Below are 24,016 nucleotides of genomic sequence, written 5' to 3'. Positions count from 1 at the left end.
CCGGTATCCGTCACAAGTGCACAATGTTGTTGACAAATTCCATCTCAATTGATTCAGTCGCTTTACCACTTCAGTACTTTATGCATGTTCTAATAGCTACGTACGTATCTAGCAATAGTGAGGAAGTAAGGAAAAAACAATTAGGAGAAATATGTAGCGTTAATTCCGCGAGACGATAAAGGCTCGGATGCATTATGTCGTACTACTTTCATGTATATGCACATGCAGCAAGGGTGCATGCACTACCCTCCCGCCCTCATGCATATTCATAAAAGAGGCAGTTGCCTAGCAACCGAACCTATACTCGACACGTGTTTCATGACGTTGACTCGTCGACCAATCGTCGCTGGTCTTCATCGAATAATTTATGTCCTGGGGCCCGATTCTCCTAAGTTAATAATGTCAAAATCGAATAGAAATCGAATCGCAATATGATCGCAATAGCAGTTTTAACCATATCAGGCATTCTGCTACTAATAAAAGACCAATCGTATTCGATTGACATTTGATTGGTGTGCGATTGGTCTGCTGTTTTGGTGATTTTGGTCAATACGGTAGTTTGCTGTACAATCATTTTGCAATCGTAAATCATTTGTAGACAAAATGATTCATTATTGAATGACAGAAAAGGATAAAAACGTTTATTTCAAAGAAAAAATTGCGGAATGCCACATACCTTTCAATCGTAATCGAGTCGGGATTGGATCGCAGTCGAATCGAGTCGAACGTGAATCGTATGTTGCTTAAGTAAAATTAGGAGAATCGGGCCCCTGGATTTCCGCAAAGTAACGCCCTATTCCATAATTTATTTTAGGTCGTAAGGATTAATGATTCAGGAAGGAGTGATTTGTACGTAAATGGTAGGCATGACGTGTAAATTAGCATTTTAGGGATAATCTAATAGCCATAAAAATCCTAACATTACGATGAATTAACAGCAATTATCGTAATTATGTCAAAGTGATTCAGTGGGAAAAGTCCAGGATATTATTGATATTTATGTATGACATGATCGATATCGAAATACAGGGATATTGATTGCTCCATGTCACTTATTTCCGAGAAAACTAGAAAGATTTCACAGATTATGAAAGCTTTACAGACGCACTTTACCATTATAAGTACAACTTTTCTTTAAATAAAACGTATGATTATGTATAAATTGTGTGTTAGATATACAGAAGTATATAAAATAAATATTGTTAAGGTAGAATCATAGCATAAAGTAACTGACAGTGACCGTGACGCCTGTGGTACAGATTAATTTTTATACAGGCACCGAAATGTTATTTATCTAGAATAATTAAAATGTAAGACTTACTTAAGATATTGTGTACAAAACATAAATAAATAAATAAATTTTGTTTTTTTTTTTTTTTAATTTGAATAAGTGTGATAATAATCATTGCTTAAATCGGTGCCTGGCTGGCAGGAGCTGGATGCGAGCAGCCGAAAATCGATCTCAGTGGCGTGCACTTGGAGAGGCCTATGTCCAGCAGTGGACTGCTATAGGCTGATGATGAAATCGGTGCCTATCCCTCATTCGTTACTCACTTTTGGGATCCTAGTAACTCATCCAAATATGTTCTGACGTATTCGTTGATGTAATGATTTACATTTATCACTAACACTGATTTTCCGATTATGTTTAATTTTCAATGTTTCATTAATTTCCTACTAATTTGTTACATATTGAGGAAAGCTTAATTAAAAGTACCTATGTTTGACGTAATTAATCTAAATTTTAGTACATATATAAGCATGGGGTTTTAGGGTTATCAATCATTCTGTGTTGTAGTAAGTAGTGTCAGAGTCGAACATTCTTCCGTTAATCCGTTAGTTGAACAAACAAAATGATGGAACTACTCCATTTTGGTGTATTGAAAAAGGAGCATGATTGTGAACCAAAAAAAGTTTTGATAACCGGATTCGGACCTTTCAAAGGCGTTCCATACAATCTGAGTTGGGGTGGAGTGGCGAGTATGGACGACAGAAAATTTGAGGTGGAAAATAATATAATAATATTGAGGAAAAAAATAGGAGTACGATATCGTGAAGTTGATTGTAAAATCCCCAAGCTGTGGCGCCGCTTCCAGCCTGAAGTGAGTACATACAAGGAACTATTTTGCACACTTTCACCCATCCAGTGTTGGTGGGGTCAGCTTTCCTAATTTTTATTCTTCACTTCTCTATATGTGACATCACTCTCGGACACCTGGTAGGTACCTACCTAGTCCTTCATGTCTTTAAAACTTTTAGAAAGTACTTAAAATTAATATATTACTATAAATAGCAGTACTTACTACATAATAAATAAAATTAGTACTGATATATATTATTTTTACTTTATCACAGTTGGCGATTCACGTTGGCGTACACCCCACAGCTACAACTTTTCTTTTAGAAACAAATGCACGTAAGAGTGGATACTTTAACCCAGACATTAAGTTGCGAACACCACGTACCAATGAGGCCAAGTCTGGAGACAGTCCACAGATAACAACCTCATTTAATGTGAAGACAATCTGCGAGTTATTTAATAAATATCCACCCGCACCAAAACTGAAGGCCAAAGTTTCAAACGACGCTGGACAGTACGTATTCTTTATTATTACTACACTACTGTAATAACCCACATTCTCTTATCTGAAAGAAAATTTGTGGGTCTGGCAAGCGTAACGTTAATATACGTTACGAAAAATAAGTAATTATGTAAATCATCATTGTATCGTCATTGCGCAATGCCAGTTCCTCACAACCGATAGAAACAGCCCCGTTGATCTTCGAGCTCAATTTGAAGCTCAATTTATTTTCTTGTTACCTATCCTTCCTGGGGCCCGATTCTCCTAATTTTACTTAAGCGACCTTCGATTGACGTTCGACTCGATTCGACTGAGATCCAATCCCGACTCGATTACGATTGAAGCGTATGTGGCATTCCGCTATTTTTTCTTTGAAATAAGCCTTTTTATCCTTTTCTGTCATTCAATAATGAATCATTTTGTCTGCAAATGATTTACGATTGCAAAATGTTTGTACAGCAAACTACCGTATAGACCAAAATCATCAAAATAGCAGACCAATCGCACACCAATCAAATGTCAATCGAATACGATTGGTCTTTTATTAGTAGCAGAATGCCCGATATGGTTAAAACTGCTATTACGATCATATTGCGATTCGATTTCTATTCGATTTTGACATTATTAACTTAGGAGAATCGGGGCCCTGGGTTCACTTCTAAATCATTTCATAATAGGCGTGGCGAATGAAAAGAAGTCATTAGTCCGTCCTCTCACAAACAAATGACAACGAAGAGACAACACTTGAATTTTGTGTTACGTCATTTTAAGTATTACATAGACGTGACGTCACGAGCCCCCTCAATCTTTGTAGCAGTCGTTGTTACAATTCCACGCGGCGTTTTGAGAAAACTCTGAAACTGAGCCTTGTTAAGTGATTAAACTTGTGGAATATTGCTATTGGTGATATTCATATAATGTATTTATTGCAGGTATCTCTGTGAGTACATCTACTATACATCGCTGTGTCGAGGCCCGGCTCTATTCGTTCACATTCCACAACACAAGTATACGGCAGATGAAGTAGCTCTGGGATTGCAACGTATCTTACAATTATGTCTTATAAACCAGTTTTCCGACGAAATAATGGTCTAATGAGAAAATCAGATACTTTTCATTAATTCTTTTTTTACTTATAAAGCTAAACGTTAGTATAAGAATTTACAATATCTCATAACCCGACTTTTCATTTCTAAGTTGCTCCCGTAAAATAACGTAAAGAACTTCCGTAAGATGTGCGAAGTTCTAAGGAATACTACAAGCAAATTACGAAGAAGTTTTAGGCCGGTTTCACAGTTGTACATTTTGTTCACGTATTTAAGTTACGTTAAATTAACAAATGTACATGCACGATGGGTTTTACCTTAAAACCTCTTAAACTAAAGACTAACTATTGTAAGTTCTTAGAACTTACGGAAGGAACTTGCGTAAGAAGCCTACAAGTGTGAAGGTGGCTATACTGACATAAGTTTTATTACTATAAGCTTTTAATTAAATATGTTTAATAAAGTATTTATGTCATAATTCATTAGTTCTAGGCTTATTTCAAACCAAATGTTTACCTCCTTCGCATCCTGATCTGAGATAGATGTACATAAATGAAAAGTAAACACATTCTGTAATTGGTTCTCAAAGTAAAAAGCAAAGGACAATGGGCAGATTGGTATACCCCACCAATAGCAATGTCATATATATCATTGGATAGGCCTTTTTATGTAGAACAACATTTACTATGACAGCTTTGCTGAAATGTTTGTCCGTTCTGAGATATAGATCAAAAACTGTGCAAAAGTTAGAACTAAGTAATCTATTGATAACTCAAGTTTTTAAAGGAAAATCTAAGTACTACCAAGTGTAAGTCTTGTAAGTGCTACCTGCTGTGCCCGTTAGGGTCCATAATTGTTACTATTATGTAGCATTTCAACCTTTTATTGTATCAACTGGATTTTGGGCGTAATGAGAAACCGCACCAATAGCAAAGTCATATATATCGTTGGATAGGTCTTTTTAATTGGAACAATATTTACAATGACAGCTTTGTTCTATTGTTTGTCCGTTATAAAAGGTTGAAATGCTACATACCTAATAGTAACAATTATGGACCCTAACGGGCACAGCAGGTAGCACTTACAAGACTTACACTTGGTAGTACTTAGATTTTCCTTTAAAAACTTGAGTTATCAATAGATTATTTAGTTCTAACTTTTGCACAGTTTTTGATCTATATCTCAGAACGGACAAACATTTCAACAAAGCTGTCATAGTAAATATTGTTCTACATAAAAAGACCTATCCAATGGTATATATGACATTCCTATTGGTGGGGTATACCAGGTCCCATATATTTGTGCCCATTGTCCTTTATATCGTACAATTATTTTTATTATAACAAAACATTTGTAAATACTTCTATTTTAATTGCATTTCAAAATTATACAACAGTACGAATAATTAACTAAGATAATTCCTTTACATTACTACAAACACATTTAACTATACGTACGGGTAGGTACCTACAATGTAAATAATGTCTTCTTTACGAAAGTTATTTAATCTTGAACCTAAAAACTATAGGTTTTTCTGTATACGTACAGTTATGTGTGATTATGTTTATTAAAATATAGGTATAAATATACTTGTATTTATTTTCTGACAAGTATAAAAGACAACCTACCCTTAATAACACAAAATAAAAGTATTGTGAAAGTTCTAACTAAAAAATCTTTCGCATCTACAATTAGCTGCTCAAAATATTACGGTTTTTTCTTGCAGCTCTAACTAGCTATAGTTTTCTTTATAAGAATAAAATTGAAAATACTCAATTGATAAAATTCTTGATAGGTATCTATAAATATTCATTCAACTATATAAATTCTGATAAAAAATCTATCTGATTACTTGTCTACCATTTACGGAAAAAGTTTATTCGATTTTCATGATCTAAACCTTAGATTCTTTCACTCCAACCATTACGCTCAGAATCCACCAACGTGAAGAGCAATCAACAGAATTTCGTAATAACAATAATACTTCTTCGCTACCTCCTGCTTGATGGAGTCTGCGCCTGCCACACACTGAGAATCACTAGATAAAGTAACCTATGGCTATAATAGCTTGTTGTAAATGGTAAACTCAAAGCTCTTCTTTGTCCGTACATAACATAACATTTGTGTGTGCAATAAAGCCTATCAGTAATAATTAAAGTATACCTAAATGTTATACATAACATAAACCTTTCACATAAAAAATCTAGCTTTCAAAAACTATTCTTTAACAACAGAATGCTCTACAAGTAAGTATTTCTGCAAAACAAAATTCACATGCATGCGGATCCAGGTCAGATCGTCAATTATTTTACACGTTCTTAAGCTACAATAAATTCATAACCTAACACTTGCAAACTTTAGCACCAATCGAGATCGTTCTAAATAAATCCCCACGCCACACAATCGCTGACGAGGCCGCTATACCTCGCAGCAAAGAGTTCTCCTGGCGAGATGGCGAAGTCCGACATCTCCTTGATGCCGCCCATGTGGGGAGCATGCTCGGCTTCCACCAGGACCAGAGGCAGCACCACCATCGCGATCACCAGCGCTGATGGCACCAACTGGAAACAGATGCGTGGAGGATTAGTAACGTGACATTTGGAAGGCTATTTTGACATGAGCACATTATGTTATCGAACCACTCAACAAATTAGCAGTTGTCCTGAACTAAACAAACACTTTTTTATAGCCATGGGCATTGCATACTTGAAGTGACATCAGCCAGTCTGCCAACTTCATAGATAGGTAATCAAATAGATTCATATTGAACATTTTAATTGTTTCCATGGTCTCACAACGCTCCACCTGACTTGTCATATAGCTCCACCTTCTCGTAAAGTTTACTATCATTAAACACGCCAATAAAGGCCAATAATTCATTGCATAGGACTTCAAGAGGTCCCTGCCAACAAGGCAAATTTTGATGCCAATTTTCACAGACAAAAGGTTGACATCGAACATTATATAGATAAAATAGTGTGTTTCACATCCTTACTCGTCGTATAACCACCTTCTCATAAAGTAATAACCCCTCATAAAACATGACAGCACCAACCTGTTTGAGCTCCTTATCAAGCGTTTCCCTGGGGTACACCTCATTGACATCGATGCCAAACCTATCCAGCGCTGCTGTCAGTTCCTTATAGTAGTGGTCCAGGAGTTTCCCATGGTACTCCTTGCGGAACTGCTGGTCTGTGCCCATGAACTCCAAGTACAGCAGGTCTGCGGCTGGTGAGCCGGAGTGGACTGTCTGGTAGTCCACCACGATCGATTGTAAGCGGCCATTCTGGAAAAAGTTGGGTAACTGTGTTAGATTTGGTGATGGGTTGTACCGCTTATGTGGGTCAGGACATTGGTGCCTATATTGAAATGGATGGTTTAACACCTTTATCAGCAGTAAAAAATTTTAAATGACCCATTCTTTTGTTCGGTCGTTGAACTTTCTGAGGTCGCCTATGGCCATCGATTTATTTTTCAGTGCGTCCTACTGTCATTACTCAAACACATTATTTAACATATAATAATAACATATGTAATATATAATGGACAGCAATATTTCAAGTAGACCTATAAAAGGTCTTTTTAAAACATCAAGCTAGTTTAGCAACACGATTCCAAATACTCTATCAAGTCATTGCATTCTATCAAGCCTTTTTCAATTTTCGCAAGCAAATGATAATGATATATTAATACTTTTTGCATACTCTTTTCCTCATATCATGTCCAATTCAGGTGACAAATTGTGTCCGATAAAACATCTGATTTCGGCGAAACACTCCAGAACAACCACGTGCTACCATATCATGAAAGAACACATCATTAATGTTCAGTGTTACATCATACCTATCTCAATCATTATCAGATTAACTATTTGTTTGTCTAATGGTTGCTCAAACAAGCGCAATTGACTGGGACTGATAATACGTAGTTTGAGCATTGGTAGTTTTGTTGGTATCTTGCTCGTCATTATTAACATCGATGTAACCCGTGTTTTAGTTTGACATGGAACGGTATCAAACACGGGGAAAAATGATGGATAAGTAGTTTAGTGCAAAACGGTACGCTATGTCGTGGGTTAAGAACTAGAGTAGCGTAAGGGCAAAATTACAAAAAAAAAATTTTTTCACCATTCCTTTATTTAATCCCCATATTTTTATGTGCCAAAAAACTGGAACGATGTAGTGTGTTGATTGCTTAGTACAAAAATAACGTATATAAAAAAAAGATATTTTGTTTATTGCCAAAATGAAATGTTTCTACTTACAATAATCTTGACATTATTTTCTCAAAAAAATTACGGGCACAACGATCGTAACTCGATTTACAGAGCGAATACACACCAAAATATGCCATCAATGTAATCGCTTAAATAACGTATCTTGCCATACGTTATTAACGAAGAAAGTTTGATTATGTAGGCTTAGTTTGTTTCGTGCCAAATAAACGTAAAGTACCGCTACTGTCCCTGTTTCGTAAGCTTCCGTAATTTTTCTTCCTGCCAAAAAAACGTAAGGGTGGGATACGCTACTATGGCACTAATTTATGTAACAGCCAAAATGACGTATGTCAACCAGTTTTTGAAAAATACATTTTATTAAAATGAAACCGTATTTTAATTGACCAAAAAGTTACATTATTCTGTAGTCGATAAATAAAGTTTTATTATTAGTAAAAATCAGATATCTAACTACTATAGATTTTGCCACAAAAAGGGCTATAAGATAACAGTAGGTACATTTGAGTTGTTTTCGGTCTCTCCTGAGAAGTTGCCATTTTGGCCTTACGCTACTCTAGTTCTTAACCCACGATGTGTGCTAGATGCGTTTTTGTTTTTTTTTCTTCTGTTGTATTGTCTTTATCTGTTGCTATGTTTTTGCGTCTTCTTTGGTCAAAGCTTGTTTTTGTTAGACTTGACCTTCATCATTACTTTATTTATTGTATTCTACTTTGTTGGTTATAAAGTTTTTAGATTGCCAGTAATAACTATACCCTTGCTCAATTTAAACTTTACTAAACAATCCTGGTCATATTCTTGGAAAAGATCTTCATGATACACATTATTTATACACAACGAGCCTATTACCGATTTCGTATCCGAACATAATTAGGTGATTATGTACCTACTTCAAGTGATATGAATGCATATTATAGGTACTTTTACATGAAAACCTATCTGCAAGGTTAATTTTTACGTGCAGCGTGACAATTGATAAAATTAAATGTTTTTGCAAACGGAATCAATGGAAATAAGGTGGTTATCGCATGAATCTGATATCTTGAATCTTTGTCAATTTAGAAATAGTCAATAGAATTTTACAACAATGTTTGTTCATTGTTCCTTGCTATTCTAGGTCAAAGGCGTCTTTTCAAAAGACGTAGGTACCTTAGCTATTGTAGCAACTGTTTTCTAATTTTTTAAAATGTAATGTTCGTCGCGGAAAATGACCTACGCAGATGTTAAGCGAAAAACCAGTGAAAATCGTCTGCACAGTTTTTGCAAACCTGACGATTTTATTGGTGAGTTTGAAATTAATCGGGCCTTCATCCGCTTTCCAGTCATGAATACCCAGCTTTATAATATAGCCTTTTCACGCTGGTGGTTATTCAATTCGAATTTCCCGAGAGACGACATCGCGCAGGTTCTAACGTCATTTCGTACCGGCTGGTGTCAATTGTTTCTTCCTCCTCAAACGCAAATAAAAAGAGAAAATGTCATTACACCTAATCAGTTAGCCAAGTCACCCCATAAAAACCTACTTGCAGTTTCTACGTCAGAGAAACAGTGCGTAACGTAAACAACAATTACTTACGTAAACTTACAACAAGAATTTGAAAATACTTAACTAAAAACGGTGACAAAAAATGTCAGTCAAAGCATTTTCCGTTGATTATGTCCCAGTTGCCATTGTGATAGCGGATAGAAACTCAATGGCGATGGCCTCGGAGGCTAATGTTTATAGACCACGGCAATTTGCTGTCATGGCCATCAGGGCGTTGCTGGGGTCTTGGTGACACTTAATTCGGCAGTTTTGATTCTATTTCGATTACAATAAGATTTTAAATCCTTAGTTAAAGTTATAATTGCGAAAGAAACCCTGTTTGTGGGGATTTCACGCCTAAACTACTTACTGCACCGATTAAAAATAATTTTAATGCACAGATTGCACGATAAAAGGCTGTAACAGTACAGTAATGCACAGATACTTCGTCTAGTCTAGGATCTGAGACAGGACATAAGTAGACTACTTTTACCCAGTCGTGAAAAATAGTTCTCCCGGGACATGGGTGAAGCCCCGGGGAACTACCAGCGAGAAAATTATTATATTTTTCCTGGATATAGGTATATAGGCTAACCATTTACGGTAATGTAGACAAAATTAATTAATTAATGTTAAACGTAATTATTACGTACTTAGTTCATTCATACTCGTGTATGTATAACTTAAACCTAATTGTTACTAACCTGAACATTGTTTCCATAAGGATAATTTAAATTAAACCACACGTTTATTACCTAGGTACCTAAATTACTCATTTACATTGGGATTTAGCAGTAATTTGATTGACTGACACTTAACATTTTCTAAAACGGGCCTGCATAAAGTTATTGAACATCCTTTACAGTCGTTACGGGTGGGTAGTCGGAAACCAGTAAGACTGACAGTCTTACCAAGGGGTATTGAGTTGCCCGGGTAACTGGGTTGAGGCTTGAGGGGGTCAGATAGGCAATCGCTCCTTGTAAAACACTTGTACTCAGCTGCATCTGGTTAGACTGGAAGCCGACCCCAACATAGTTGGGAAATGGCTCAGAAGATGATGAGGCCTGAACAAAGTACTAAAATTTTACTTTAAGGGCGCACTGCAGGTTAAAGAACTGTCGGAAAACAGTTGAATCTTGATTCCAATCCAATAGAAAATTTCAGTTGGTCTGATACCGGCTAAGTACCTGCTCCTAAAAGTTTGCAGTGCACTTTTAAACTAATCAGCCTAGCAACAAACAAAAATAAATTGAAATAAAATACCTAGCTATTACGAACTGATTGTATCTACTAAATAGGTACCAACATAATGACCGGAATACCATATCCCTCTCTTACATACAGCGCTAGAAAGAGACGCAATTGTGAGAGTTCTTTTTCGTTGATTGGTTTGTATGAAACGCTTGACCCGAATAAGATGGCATTTGGTATGGAGTTCAAAGGTCTGTAGAGATGATTCTATATTTATATTTCTCTAACCTCAACCGACACGTGTAACCAATGTCCAAACTTTCTTCAAATTACATGACAAATTCGTTCAGATTTTTAGGTTTATCGCGAACAAACCGTAGTTTGCCTGCAGTTTCAACCGCGTCCGAGATAACTGCTTCCCGTAGCCGGAGGGTGACAAAAACTATCCCATGTCCTTTTCCTGGACCTAATCTACATCCTCTCTAATTTTGTCTTGAGTCCCAAGTGGTTCCAACACGACTTTCTTTCCAATTATGTAGGAATCTTATGCACCTAGTAGTGTAGGACATTCTGATTAATATATGTAGGTACAAAAAATGATTATGTGTATGTAGGTATCAGGACCTGGCAAGAACAGTAGGTACCTAAAGTTACGATATTAGTTAATGTGTCAGATAGTAGCGTTACAACCAAATATTTGTCGGTACATAAAGCCATTTGGTTTATGACGGTGACCTCATTAACTTAGGTCAATGACTTTGATAACAGTTATAATACCATAGCCGTAGGTTAGGTACCTTCTTACATTAGTCGTGACTTAATAAGGAAATATTGTCTTTGAATTGAAAAACTATACAATAGCTACCTACAGGATTACCATGTTTAGGTAAACAACGTAGGTAGTGCTTTCTGCAAGGTATATTCTTGATTATGTAAGTTCACCAATTTAAACTACAGGAAAAAAAACGAAATATTGAAAGGATTCGTGGCAGACAGAGTTACTTTCGCATGATAAAATAATAATATTAGCAAGGATATAGTTAACCTTAAAATGTCATAAGAGACAGATAATAAAAATACAAATTCATCACAAACATAACATAAATAAATAAATTGTACGCAATACAAGAAATATCTACTCTAAGAGGAAAATCTTCAGATAAATAAATAATTAATCTTGATTATCTAGGCGCGAGCAATTAACTGTATCTAGCCAATATTGACACAAATCCATTGTACCTTACAGCTAAGACTATGTACCCACACGAAGAAGATATATTTATCTTAATAAACTTCTGTAGATAACTGGTACCTATAGTTCTCATCCTTTACATAAACTTTAGTTTACTTGTATGGGTGTTTGTGATAAAACTTGGGAGAAATACATATAGCTTATTCTCCAGAAGAACATATCCTTGAGGGGTACGTTTTTTCAAGAAGCGGGTGAAACCGCTCGCGCTGAAGGAAACTAGTGTGCCTTAATAACAGAGTTCAAAGAGCAAACTTGCTTTGTCATGTAATATTACCCTATAGGTACTTAGAACATTGTATCTATGTACTTAATATAAGATTTCAGATCTTTAGATACCTATATAATTTTGTATGATCTTCCTTACCTACTAGTTATCCTTGAAAAATATTTGATACAAAATATTCTCATCATGTTTTTTATAGTCATACCTACTTATCATGTAAAACACGCTTGTATTATATCATCATTTGTTTATAAAACTTTGCAAATTAGAATCGATATGAGATATCTGATTGACAGGCGCCTCATTATCAGTACAACGAATATTTAACTACAACGCATCCTTATACGATTTAACAAATCCTTACTAGTGCTGTAAATACGAACTCTGTCTACTCGCGTCAGTCGCGTTTGTATGCCAGTAGTTTCTACTGAACCGATTTATGTTTGGTACACTAATAGTAGTGTACCGTGCAAATAGTGTGACATTTCATAGGCGCCTGCAAAGGCCTATTTGAAATAAAAACATTTTGATTTTGCTTTGATTCTGAATAAGAATTTAAGCTTTTTCTCCGTATGTGGGAAATTTCCTACTATTTTTATCCAGCACCATTATGACAGTCACAACTACAAAGCAGGAAGTAGATGCACAAAACAACCTCTAATTTAATCATAGCCTTTGTACCTATATTACTGCATTTTGTACCTAGATCTTCATTATCATCATCATCCTCTGAGCCTTGTTCCCAGAACTATGTTGGGGTCGGTTTCCAGTCTAACATACCAATTTGAAATTTTGTACCTAGATACAAAAATATAAATAACATTATGTTCAAAACAAGTTTAGAAAGGGATGTTTTTTTTAGCTTCAAGTTATTAATAGCTAAATCAGACATTAGGGGCCCCTCTGTTAGGTAATAAAAACATGATTGCCATGAATATTGTCTGACAGTTCATGCGTACTTATGTGGCTTGTGATAACAATTTAATGTTCGCTTTACTTACGTCTATGCACGTTATAAGTATTAGTACATAGTAATTTCCATTATCAGTAATAGACTTAACTTCTGAACACTGGTTTATCGTTCATGTAACTGATACAAAACTTATTTCAATACAAATACCTCAATTTTCAGACTACTTTGGCCCATAGATATATATAACTTATAGGCTAAGATATATATATATATATATTTTAATATTAGTAGCCTACCAATACATGATGCCATAATAGTTGTATCAAAAGCACCAAAAAGTTACGACTTTTGACCGTCAGGACCAAAATTAGATCGCAAAGACCAGATAATTATTATCTCACTAAACGGTCAAAAGTCAAGGATAATTATAATAAATGCACATCAAACGTGTTACCTTGACTAAATTAGGTGACTATTAAGATCTAAAAATAAATCTAGTCATAGAATAATAAGAATTATGCTTAAATCATGTGACCACTAAACAAGTTTTTTGAGTGCCTACAGTTACAACAAGTTACTACGTTAAGTTCGTGATTTCAGATAAATAACAAACAAGACACTCATAGTGCAGTCATTGAAGCATTATTGCTACGATTTTTTTTACTGTGAACCGATTTGCATGAAATTTTGGAATTAGGTTCATCTTACCCTTAACCTTAAAAGTGAATATGATTTGAACTCCGCCACCCCCCCTGGGGGTGGTTGCCACCCCTTCTTTGGGGTGAATATTTTTTTTGCAAAATAACCTCGGATATCGATAGAAGACCTAATTTTAAGCAAAAGTTGTCTTTAAAGTTTTAAAAAAATCCAATACTTTTCAAGTTATTGGCAATTGAAAATTCGCAATTTTTTCACGTTTTTCATCGGTTTTTTGCAAATATCTCCAAAAATATACGTTTTATCGAAAATGTATAAAGAACAAAATTGTAGCAGGTAAAACAACGAACAATTAGTTTTTTTATAAAATGTCCTAAGTGCAATATTAAGCTAGATATTAAAGATCAAAGCCGTTTTTTATTTTGTCTGAAATTTAATCGTTGTGGTCAATGCCATGTAGCGGCGAGTAGATGCATTTTATAAATTCTAATAAAAATGGGTTTTGTAGTGCTTGAAATAAGCTTTAAGATGAGCACTATTAAAAGTCTTTTGCACGTAAAATAAGTGAGCTGTATTGCAAATAAGGGGAGCATCTTATATTTTTTCTTTTAAATCAATGGGTTTCATAAGTGCCATTTCCACCAAAATTAAAATTAATCGTATTCCGCCTAGGATTAACTTTATTATGAAGAGTTTGATAGATAGTATCAGTTTGGCTGCTTTAGGACAGATATTTTTCAAAAAAGTCGCGATTAAGGAAAATAACAAAATTTCTAATTAAAGAAAAACCCACTTGTTTTTCATAATATCTCAAAAATTACGACAGATACGTATAAAAGTGTACTGATAAAAAAATTAGGTATTTTTCTGACAAACAATTAGGTTTGTTTGTTTTTTCTGTCGAACAAAAATTGACGGAGATATGATTGTTTAAAGAGCGCGTGGCAGCGCAATCACAGCCTCTCTTAAGCCCTTTAACCCTTCACCGTTTTAGAAAAAAGTTCTTTACTATATATTGCAATGATGGATGTTGTAGCTCTCTTAATTACTTTTACAGTGGTTTTTTATAAATTGTGATAGCATGAAAATTGAAGGAGTTACGGTCCAAAAACTTGTCATATTTTTTTCTACTTAGTAACTGAAAACTTCGGAGTATCAATATTTGGAGCAATGTGAAAGTAGGCAGTATAATAAAGAGTCACAACTATTGTAATGTGTTTATATGTAACCGGAAAATAATAAAACTCGTAAATTGATCAACTTACTAAAATAATAGATGGCATAAACTACGTCGATTAAATTTCAGACAAAATAAAAAACGGCTTTGATCTTTAATATCTAGCTTAATATTGCACTTAGAACAGTTTATAAAAAAAACAAATTGTTCGTTGTTTTACCTGCTACAATTTTGTTCTTTATACATTTTCGATAAAACGTATATTTTTGGAGATATTTGCAAAAAAACCGATGAAAAACGTGAAAAAATTGCGAATTTTCAATTGCCAATAACTTGGAAAGTATTGGATTTTTTTTTAAACTTTAAAGACAACTTATGCTTAAAATTAGGTCTTCTATCGATATCCGAGGTTATTTTGCAAAAAAAAATATTCACCCCAAAGAAGGGGTGGCAACCACCCCCAGGGGGGGTGGCGGAGTTCAAATCATATTCACTTTTGAAGTTAAGGGTAGGATGAACCTAATTCCAAAATTTCATGCAAATCGGTTCACAGTAAAAAAATTCGGAGGTTAGACCGTATTTTTCGCTTCAATGACTGCACTATCATATTTTGAGTACAATAAGTATGCCTACTCAATCACACGCTCAATAACATAATAATTTATAGATTTTAATAAATTATAAACAAAACATTGTAACTTTAAGTAAATGCTAACTGTGAATCCTAAATGATATCACGTGAAAACCAAAGTCATTTATACGTATTTTATGATTATAACTGTCATCTACAATAAGTAGGTACAAAGATGAAGATGAGAAATAAAAAATTACATACCTGTCGTCGGAATAATAAGTTGCTAACTCTGTAGTCACCATGACAAAGCACTGGAGTGCTCAGCGAAGCCCTGAACTTTAAAAACACTTCGCGACCATTAGTCGCTTCTAGTATTTTTAGTAATTTATCTCTATGTTCCTCCTTCGTCACTTGAATACCAGCTGACACCATCTTCTTCCAAGTATCCTTCATCCCTTCATTTGCTTCATTTTGATCAGCCTGATTAGGCTTCAACGATTCAACGTCTTTGGCGAAGTTCTCAGGGTCATCCTTCCGATAAGCAAAGGATAACGCGTGGAACCTCGCCAGGTACTCCACTGCAGACGCTGCGTGCTCCCAGTCTATGCACTTAAACCTGCTGTAAGTGCCGTACCCTTCTGCCGTCAGGTCCTCCATCACGATCGTTTCTTCACCCTCAACGTTGTGGCTGCCGAAGAACTTCGGGAATATGAACCGATGCTCCGGACTGATGTTGTGACTGCCTTCGATCCTCTCATACACTTTCACCAGATCTGAGTACACGAAGTGCTCAGTTTTGAACATGATGTCAATATGCATTTTCTCTCTAAGGATACCACTAACATCTGCTACTTTGGCGAAAAGTTTTAAGGTGTCATGTTGTGGTGCTGTGACGGTGGCTGCGAATAAGGCCGATGTGTAGTTTGCACCCCCACTATTTAACCGATTCAGCGATAAGTCCGCATGTTTATATTTGAGATCTTCGATGATTTTGTCGAGAACTTTACGTAACACAGTCTCCGCGACCGACATGGCTGGCGAGTGATGCACGACTGGGTCGAGTTCGGCAGACATCTGTGAATTCGCGGTTGACAACAAACCAACTCGTCTATTGTTGACGATTTTAACTTAATTGTGTTTGGATAAAGTGTGCTATCTATAGAACATACTCGCACATGTGATGTAGTGTTTACTTGCGGATAAGCTATGTTTATTAGACTACTTAATGAATGATGGAAGCGTTCATATGAATACTAATCCTCCTTTATTGGTGAAGCCTAGAAGGTCGTGCATTCGTGTCGCTTATTTTTTATTAGTTTAGATTAATTTGTTTACATCAACTAGTATTATATTTATGCTTCCATGGTACATTAGTAAACATTGAAAATCTTTCTTATAGCATTTAACATGGATTATTTACCTCGATGGAAACAAAAAGTTTAAAATGCTAAAACTATCCTATTAATTAGAACCTCTGTTCTTTGACATTGAGAGTTAAATGTAAACTCATGTGCGCCTATTCTAATAACTATAGCTTCAGGTTTCTATGTCACCAATTCTTCACATGAAATAATTCATTTAGTATCAATTATCACTTATTTTTGTGACTTTTGCTCACCGTCGTATTATTTATGATCACAAATATAGAACCAGATTTGTGTTCTTACAGCCTTTTTTATATATTTTTTTATGATATGTGTTTGGGTACAATAAATCCACCGTGTTAAATAATAACATTTATTCAAAAACAATATACAATCGTTACCTATATTATCTAATCGGTTCATTATTGACATTAAAAGTTACGCTGTCATTGTTTTTATGTTGCCAATTTGTTGGTTGTTTTGGGTCAGTAAATTCTCTCTATCACGTCATTCTACTCATATCATATTTCTGCGTTTTCTTATCCATTCATGACTCTGGTCAAAACCTTTATCACAATACATATTTACATCATTCCTCTGCATCACAACTCAGCTGATTCATACCTTGACAGCCGATTCCCGTAATAGCTTTTCGGTTACCGGTACCACTTTCAAACTTTCTCTTTTATAAGCATTTCTTATTTCTCCCATTGCTGGCGTTACATCACTCATGTCTTTTAACATTTGAATCTCAACTGCATACAGCTTTCTTTATATTACTTCAAGACATTAATCATGGCAGTTCCCAATATTTTATCAAGGTATCTGTTAATTTGCTTACCTAATACATTAATTAGCCTGAGAAAGGCCGTGAACAGCTAAATCTCTTTGTATTACTTATCCATCTTCATTTACAATGCTTATTGTACTCTTATCACAAATTACTTCATTAATTAAAGCTCATGTTATTCATCATTACTTTACTAAGTGTTTTATCAGTTACAGTTTTATCTTCATTATATAATACAAGTTTTCTATACTTTAATAATGAAATCTTGTTGTAAGAATTAATTAGGAAGTTTTACAGGGTTTTCAAAAAGTTTTACTTTAAGTTAGTCTGGTCTAGAAAAACAACCTAAAAACTATGTCTAACAAACATTAACAATCTCAGGGCCTATATCAGAAATGTAAATATACATAGTTATATATCGGGTGTGTCGTTCACAATCACATTAAATTCTATCGCATATATACTTTATGATATTCTATGGCGAATTGTAAAAAAAATAACCTAATCCATTCAGTGGTTTAACCCGAGGAGTCATTTTTCGTTTTTATAATTTACAACATCATGTGTAAAACAGAGATAAAGTTAGAAGTATCGAATGTTTTGATCAGTTGACAGACGGTTATTTTTCTTTTTCTTTGTGTTAATGGACATATATTAACCAGTATATTAACGCATTTCATTTGATGTGATTATGAACGACACACCCGATATATAGTTAAAATTAACTAACTCTTCAACCATAACCACTAAAACTACGATAACACAAAACTTAATACTTATCATATTTGGTCAAGTTTATTTACACCAACACCAGAGTTTAAAACTGATTTGATAATAAACAATGTGCCTAAGTAATATTAATTAAAATAAGCTATAAAACAATATCTACAGGATTATTTAGTTTAGTTTGAATCATGAATGACACGAATTTAATCATAGTTTATATCACCAACATATAATCATCGCCACGAATCTAGAGCTCTGACCTTCACCTGCGCAGAAGTGATTTATTAGCAAAGAATCAATCCCGAGTGACGGCTATGACGCGATGCGCTGCGGGCCAATCACCGCTTTACAACGCCCCCGCGCCTCACTTCATACCACAAAAGGGACCCAATAAATCACTTCTGCGCAGGTGAAGGTCAGCGCTCAAGATTCGTGCCGATGATTATACTATCCGATTAGATCAAACTCACTCCTTCAGAATACCCCACTTGACATAATCGTTGACCACTCCATTCAATCTCTGCTTATACAGGTCATTGGTGTTCTGAATGTTGAAATCTTGGAAGTCCATATTCTCATCTACCTTCGGAGCGTGTTCTGTCTCCACAGTCACCAGTGGCAAGATAAATGTGGCTAGGGTCAGCCCGAACGGCAGTTTCTGTAACATAAAATGCGCTAAATTAATCATCAGTCCGATTTTCCGCGATAGGGGAGATGGACAAGAAATTTTGATTTTTGCATTTGACGGACGGACGGGAAGTCTTAATTTGGCTTGCTTATCATTTATTTGATTTCTCTAATTTAAAAAAGTTGTAAATAAAACCCTTTTTCTAGGTTCACATATCGTTATACTGTCTACGGCAGCTGTTTTATTAAGTTATCTATTATTTTAAACCAATCACAAAAAGTTTAGTCTATGTTAACCTAATAATTGCTTGCCCATTTGAATGAATCGCAATTCGTTTTTATGAATTACAGTCAAGGAAACAAAAATTGTGTGTTAATGAAAGCTTATCTCTTATTGTTTCATTAACAATGTGTCAAAATATTTATCATAGGACATTGTTCCGGCTCCATACATGTTCTGCCTAAGAACCGTTTGAATGGAAAGTGACTTCTATAAACTCTTAAAATTATATGGAATCCTATGAAATAAGTTTTCACGAACGGACACTTCAGGAAACTAAAATAATTACGAAAAAAGTTAATATTTTGAGGTTATAAATAAAAAATAACCAAGCTTGCGTGAAATATCAGAGTAGTGTTATCAAACTACACTATACAAAATATCAACAATACTATGTACAGCTCTATATGTTCTCTTCTAGATCTAGGAAAAGACTACTCTACTAGATACTAGGAAAAGAGATAGTAAATAGTCAAGTTTAAGATAATTCTTTGACAATGATCATTTTATAAAGTTGCATTTTCTGTCTGTCCCTATGAATGCTTTAGATCTTTAAAACTACGCGATGGATTTGGGTGCGATTTTTTTTTAATAGATAGAGTAGGTCAAGAGGAAGGTTAACACCAAGGTTTTATATTGCCACCGTGCGAAGACGGGGCGTGTGACTAGTTTTCATAAATGCTTAGAATTTTTATGAAAAACAACTACCTAAACGTGAACCTATATAGTGAATCCACTTTGGATTTGTGATAAAACGTATCCAAAATGGAAGAGTTCCATTCACCACAATTCATAAAATATCGATATTATTACGATAGAGAATTATTTATTTAAATGATTGATACTACTTTTATATTAGACAGTTACCTAGCTATCTACATGCCATAAGGCGGGAATCGAACCCGCGGTCTATTACCAAGAAGGTACAGACCATACTAAAAATGTCATTACCACACAAAATAATTTAACAGTTAAAGTAAGGTTTACCAATAACAATGAAAGAGGTTTTCGAGGATGTGCAATAAAAACAATATTTATATTCAATTAAAGGTTTTTAATCATCAATATTTCTCAATAGTATATTATCTAAGAACTGAGCAGGGGGTTCAATTGAGTTTTGGTATCTCGCCCAGCTTAAATACCAGATAATAGTCATTATGTGGGCACAACAGCCCACTGTTCTACGCCCAAAGATACAATTGCAACAGTATGCCTGATGGTAGGAGCTTCTTACAAAGTACACAATTGCGTCCAACAGTGCATTGCATCTTATTATGCTCGACTGCTTGAGACCAACACGTCGTACATATAAGGTCATGAGCTTCAACCTGTAATAATAAATACAAAAAACATTAGTAAATATCAAGTAACTTGCAATTGTGGCAATTGATTTGAAAACCGAGAAATTGTGTGCTTATGAAAACATAAGTAGGTAGTAACATTCTTATCAAAATTAGAAAAACACTTTCGTAGACCACTTACCATACGGGGAACGGTCCATTGTTGTATGCAACGAAGTATATCTTCGTTTTCTAATACCAAAGAACCTCCAGCAGATCCACAATTTATACAATATACTATATTCTGCATCCATTGTTGTAATTATAATATAACTAAATTCGATCACAGACAGAGCAATATCCGAAAATGCTAGTAAAATCCAGTTCTTCACACAAAGCCGAGTCTACCAAGTACGCAATCTAATCGGAGTCCGTAATCAAGCCAAAGTTGTTAGAATAAAACAATGAAACGCATAGAAAATCACAAAAGAAACGATAGTCGCAAAGCTATCAAACTGACTTCTAGCAAACTGACTGAAGTACACCAGTGTTGCCAATTACGAAAACTATAATCCTACTCGAGTGCCAAGCTAGAAATTCGCGATTTCGCTCAAAACCATCTTAAAACATTATACAAATACTAGTTTTTTTCTAGCTAGTCAGTTTAGGTATTTAAATGAATAAAGTGTTAGCAACTAATTTTAATAACCGACTTCGGAAAGGAGGTTCTCAATTCGATCCGTATTTACCGAAATCCCGAAAACTTCCGAAACTGGCAGCACTGGCCGACGGAAACATTTTATAAGGCATCAATAATTGTGACCCTACTTTTTATTTGGAATTTTTTTATTTGAAGTGTCCGTGGAATACTAAAATATGTTTCAAACAATATAAAAATAAATAAAAATTATAGTATAATTTATATTCACATCGGTTCTTAGGCCAAAATTGAACAATGTCCTTTATCTATCATTAATATTGTAAACAACTTTTATCGGTGTTTTTATTTTTACTGTTTATTTTTATCATTAGACCGAAACAAGAATAATTTTAGACATGTAATTTCCTGTAAGTATAATATATTCCCAGCTACCACGGGATGTTCTTCGAGCAAGGGATTCTACGATATGATTATAACCTCTTGACCAAAGCCTGTCATGTTGGCCTATTAGGCCAATTACTGCTCCGGCGGTTTTTTCAAAACAGTAACCACAGCCCTGGAATGCAAAGGTCTCTAGAACATGCATGGGTGAAGGTTGGGAAGTAGCCAGTATTCGCTTTCGATCCACTCACACGGTGGATAGGTAGGGTTGATTATGTTGTCCTCCCTCGAAATAGGTCTGTATTTCTTTATGGCTGGACACAGAGAGAGGGCTGAAAAGAATTACAACAACGTTGCTTACCTCTTTAAGTTCTTGTTCAAAATCTTCCTTAGAGAAGATTTCTTGAGGGTTGAGGTTAAACCTCTTCATGGCGGCGCTGAGCTGCGAGTAGTAGTGCTCCACGAGCCGGTCGAAGTACTTAGCGCGGAACTGCTCGTCGGACCCCGTGAAGATGAAGTACAGCAGGTCGATGATGGGGCTACCACCCTGCAGGGTCTGCAGGTCCACTATCTTAATGTCCACTTTGCCGTCCTGTGGGACAGAAACTCATGCTTTAGATGTCGATCTAAAAGTGAACTGATCATAAAACTTAGTTTAGTAAACATTATTAAATCAACTTTTATGGCTCTGTTGTTTGTATGTAACTACGTATATGCAAAACCGGATACATTCTGTACAGCATAATAATATGATTGTTGTAAATATACCTAACCGTTGATAAGTACTAAGTGTTGTATAATCGCAATTATTATTATCTTGCAAGCATACAACTTGCCCGACTACAATATCTATATTGGGCACAATTATTCAGAATCGGAGATAAAATTATCAACCGATTATTTCATATTTGATTCAGATAAAGTCTGGTCACGTAATAAAGTTATCTTTTCCTTGTTTTGGTATTTCCATTGAGGAAATATAGCTTCTGAAATGTACGTGTAACTACGTATTTATAACATCATAATATTTGGATGAAACCATTCGGAGGTCTGCTGTTTACACTGGCTTTGATACTAACAATCAATGAACAATTGTCAATAGTTATAATCCGCAGCTATGTACTCACGTCAAGTATCTTATGCATGAGGTTGCTGGGCCTGTAGTCACCATGACCCAACACCTCACTCCGACTGCTCTTGAACAGAGCCATGAATGCATCCATGTCTAGCTCAGCGAAGTACTTCGCAAACTTAGCCTTGTTCTCTTCGTTCACGTTGCTAGTTGCTGTACTGATGAGGTTTTCCATATACGCCTTCATACCTGGATCGTCCATCGCCCATTCAAACCTCACTTTTTCCAATATTTCGACAAAGTCTTCTGGATGATATTTTGCATACGGCATGGACGCGGCGTGCATTTTGGCTAATTCCGTAATTGCAGTTTCCGCGTAAGGCAAGTCGATGGTGCGGAAGCGGTCGTAGGGCTCGTAGCCGTCCGCCACCAGGTCGGCCAGCACGATGGTCTCCTGGAAGCGCTCGGGGTTGCAGCCGTAGAACGGGCTGAAGGCCAGCCGGTGCTCGGGCGGCACGCGATGTTCTTCCTGCAGGCGCTCGTAGATGTGCACGAGCTGTGTGTAGCAGTAGCGCTCCGTGTCATACATCTTCGGTGCCTGTGCGCGCATCTTCTCCCCGATGGCCGCCACCTTCGCGAAGAGGCGCAGCGTGCGCGCGCCCTCCGTGATGCTGGCCGTGTACAGCCACGACGTGTAGTTGGCGCCACCGCTTGAAATCGGCTTTATGTTCAACTCATAATCAACAAAGTTTTGTTCCTTAGCTATCTTGTGGAGCAGATCCTTCAAATGCTCTGGAATATCTTCCATCTTGAGTGTTGTAACGAGAAGAGCGTTATAATTGAAACACGGAACGACGGAGCACTGCGTATATTAGCGGCGTGACAATGCGCGTGATCTCTATTTGATGTCAGATAGCGAACTGAGCGTGCCTTAGCCGCGACAACAAATAATAACCTTCATTAAGTATGAACGTATCCGACTATATTTACGTATCTATTTACGTTTGACTCGTTTTTATCAAGCCAATGAGCGAAAAAAAATTGTTAATGATTTCAAAACATATAGTTAACACACCACAAGACAGTAAACACGCTACAGGCGATGTGACCATGATCCTAGATAAACATTTGAGCAGGATGGACCGCGAACAACAAACCGCTTAGGTATAGTAAAGTGGGGTTACGCAGTCTCGCGACAATTGCCGCAAGTGGAGATCGTAATAGCTAAATTGAGAGTATAGATTATACTATAATCTATCCTACTTGTCCACCTAAATCAAATTCAGTTGATGTGTGCACGACGATGTGTTGATGACTGCACCAATTTAGCTAATTCTTTACTAGTGTATGCGCATCTTTAGGACAATATAAGTATAAAGAACGTACGGAAAAGTGGAAACCCAGTTGAAGCTGGGCAAAAACCTTTAAATAGGTAGGTAAATACTAATTTGACCAGAACGG

The 24,016-nt window shown here is 35.8% G+C and overlaps 2 protein-coding genes across 2 annotated transcripts; both read right to left on the bottom strand.

Annotated features, from left to right (window-relative positions):
- Positions 1–4,942: 4,942 nt before the first annotated feature.
- On the bottom strand, positions 4,943–16,483 carry LOC124638298. Its single transcript, XM_047175233.1, has 3 exons — positions 15,636–16,483; positions 6,684–6,914; positions 4,943–6,189 (listed from the first exon to the last, which is right to left on the bottom strand). The coding sequence occupies exons 1-3, from the start codon at positions 16,446–16,448 to the stop codon at positions 6,007–6,009; spliced, it is 1,227 nt and encodes a 408-aa protein (XP_047031189.1). The 5' UTR covers positions 16,449–16,483; the 3' UTR covers positions 4,943–6,006.
- Positions 16,484–18,641: 2,158 nt separating this feature from the next.
- Positions 18,642–23,750, bottom strand: LOC124638145. The gene is made up of 3 exons (XM_047175025.1): positions 22,611–23,750; positions 21,845–22,075; positions 18,642–18,912 (listed from the first exon to the last, which is right to left on the bottom strand). Exons 1-3 carry the CDS (start codon positions 23,361–23,363, stop codon positions 18,721–18,723), a joined length of 1,176 nt encoding a protein of 391 aa, XP_047030981.1. The 5' UTR covers positions 23,364–23,750; the 3' UTR covers positions 18,642–18,720.
- Between the last annotated feature and the right edge of the window lie 266 nt (positions 23,751–24,016).

The sequence above is a fragment of the Helicoverpa zea genome, chromosome 17 (assembly GCF_022581195.2).
Source record: "Helicoverpa zea isolate HzStark_Cry1AcR chromosome 17, ilHelZeax1.1, whole genome shotgun sequence".
NCBI classification, from domain to species: Eukaryota; Metazoa; Arthropoda; class Insecta; order Lepidoptera; family Noctuidae; genus Helicoverpa; species Helicoverpa zea.
This window is presented reverse-complemented; position numbering and strand designations above follow the sequence as displayed.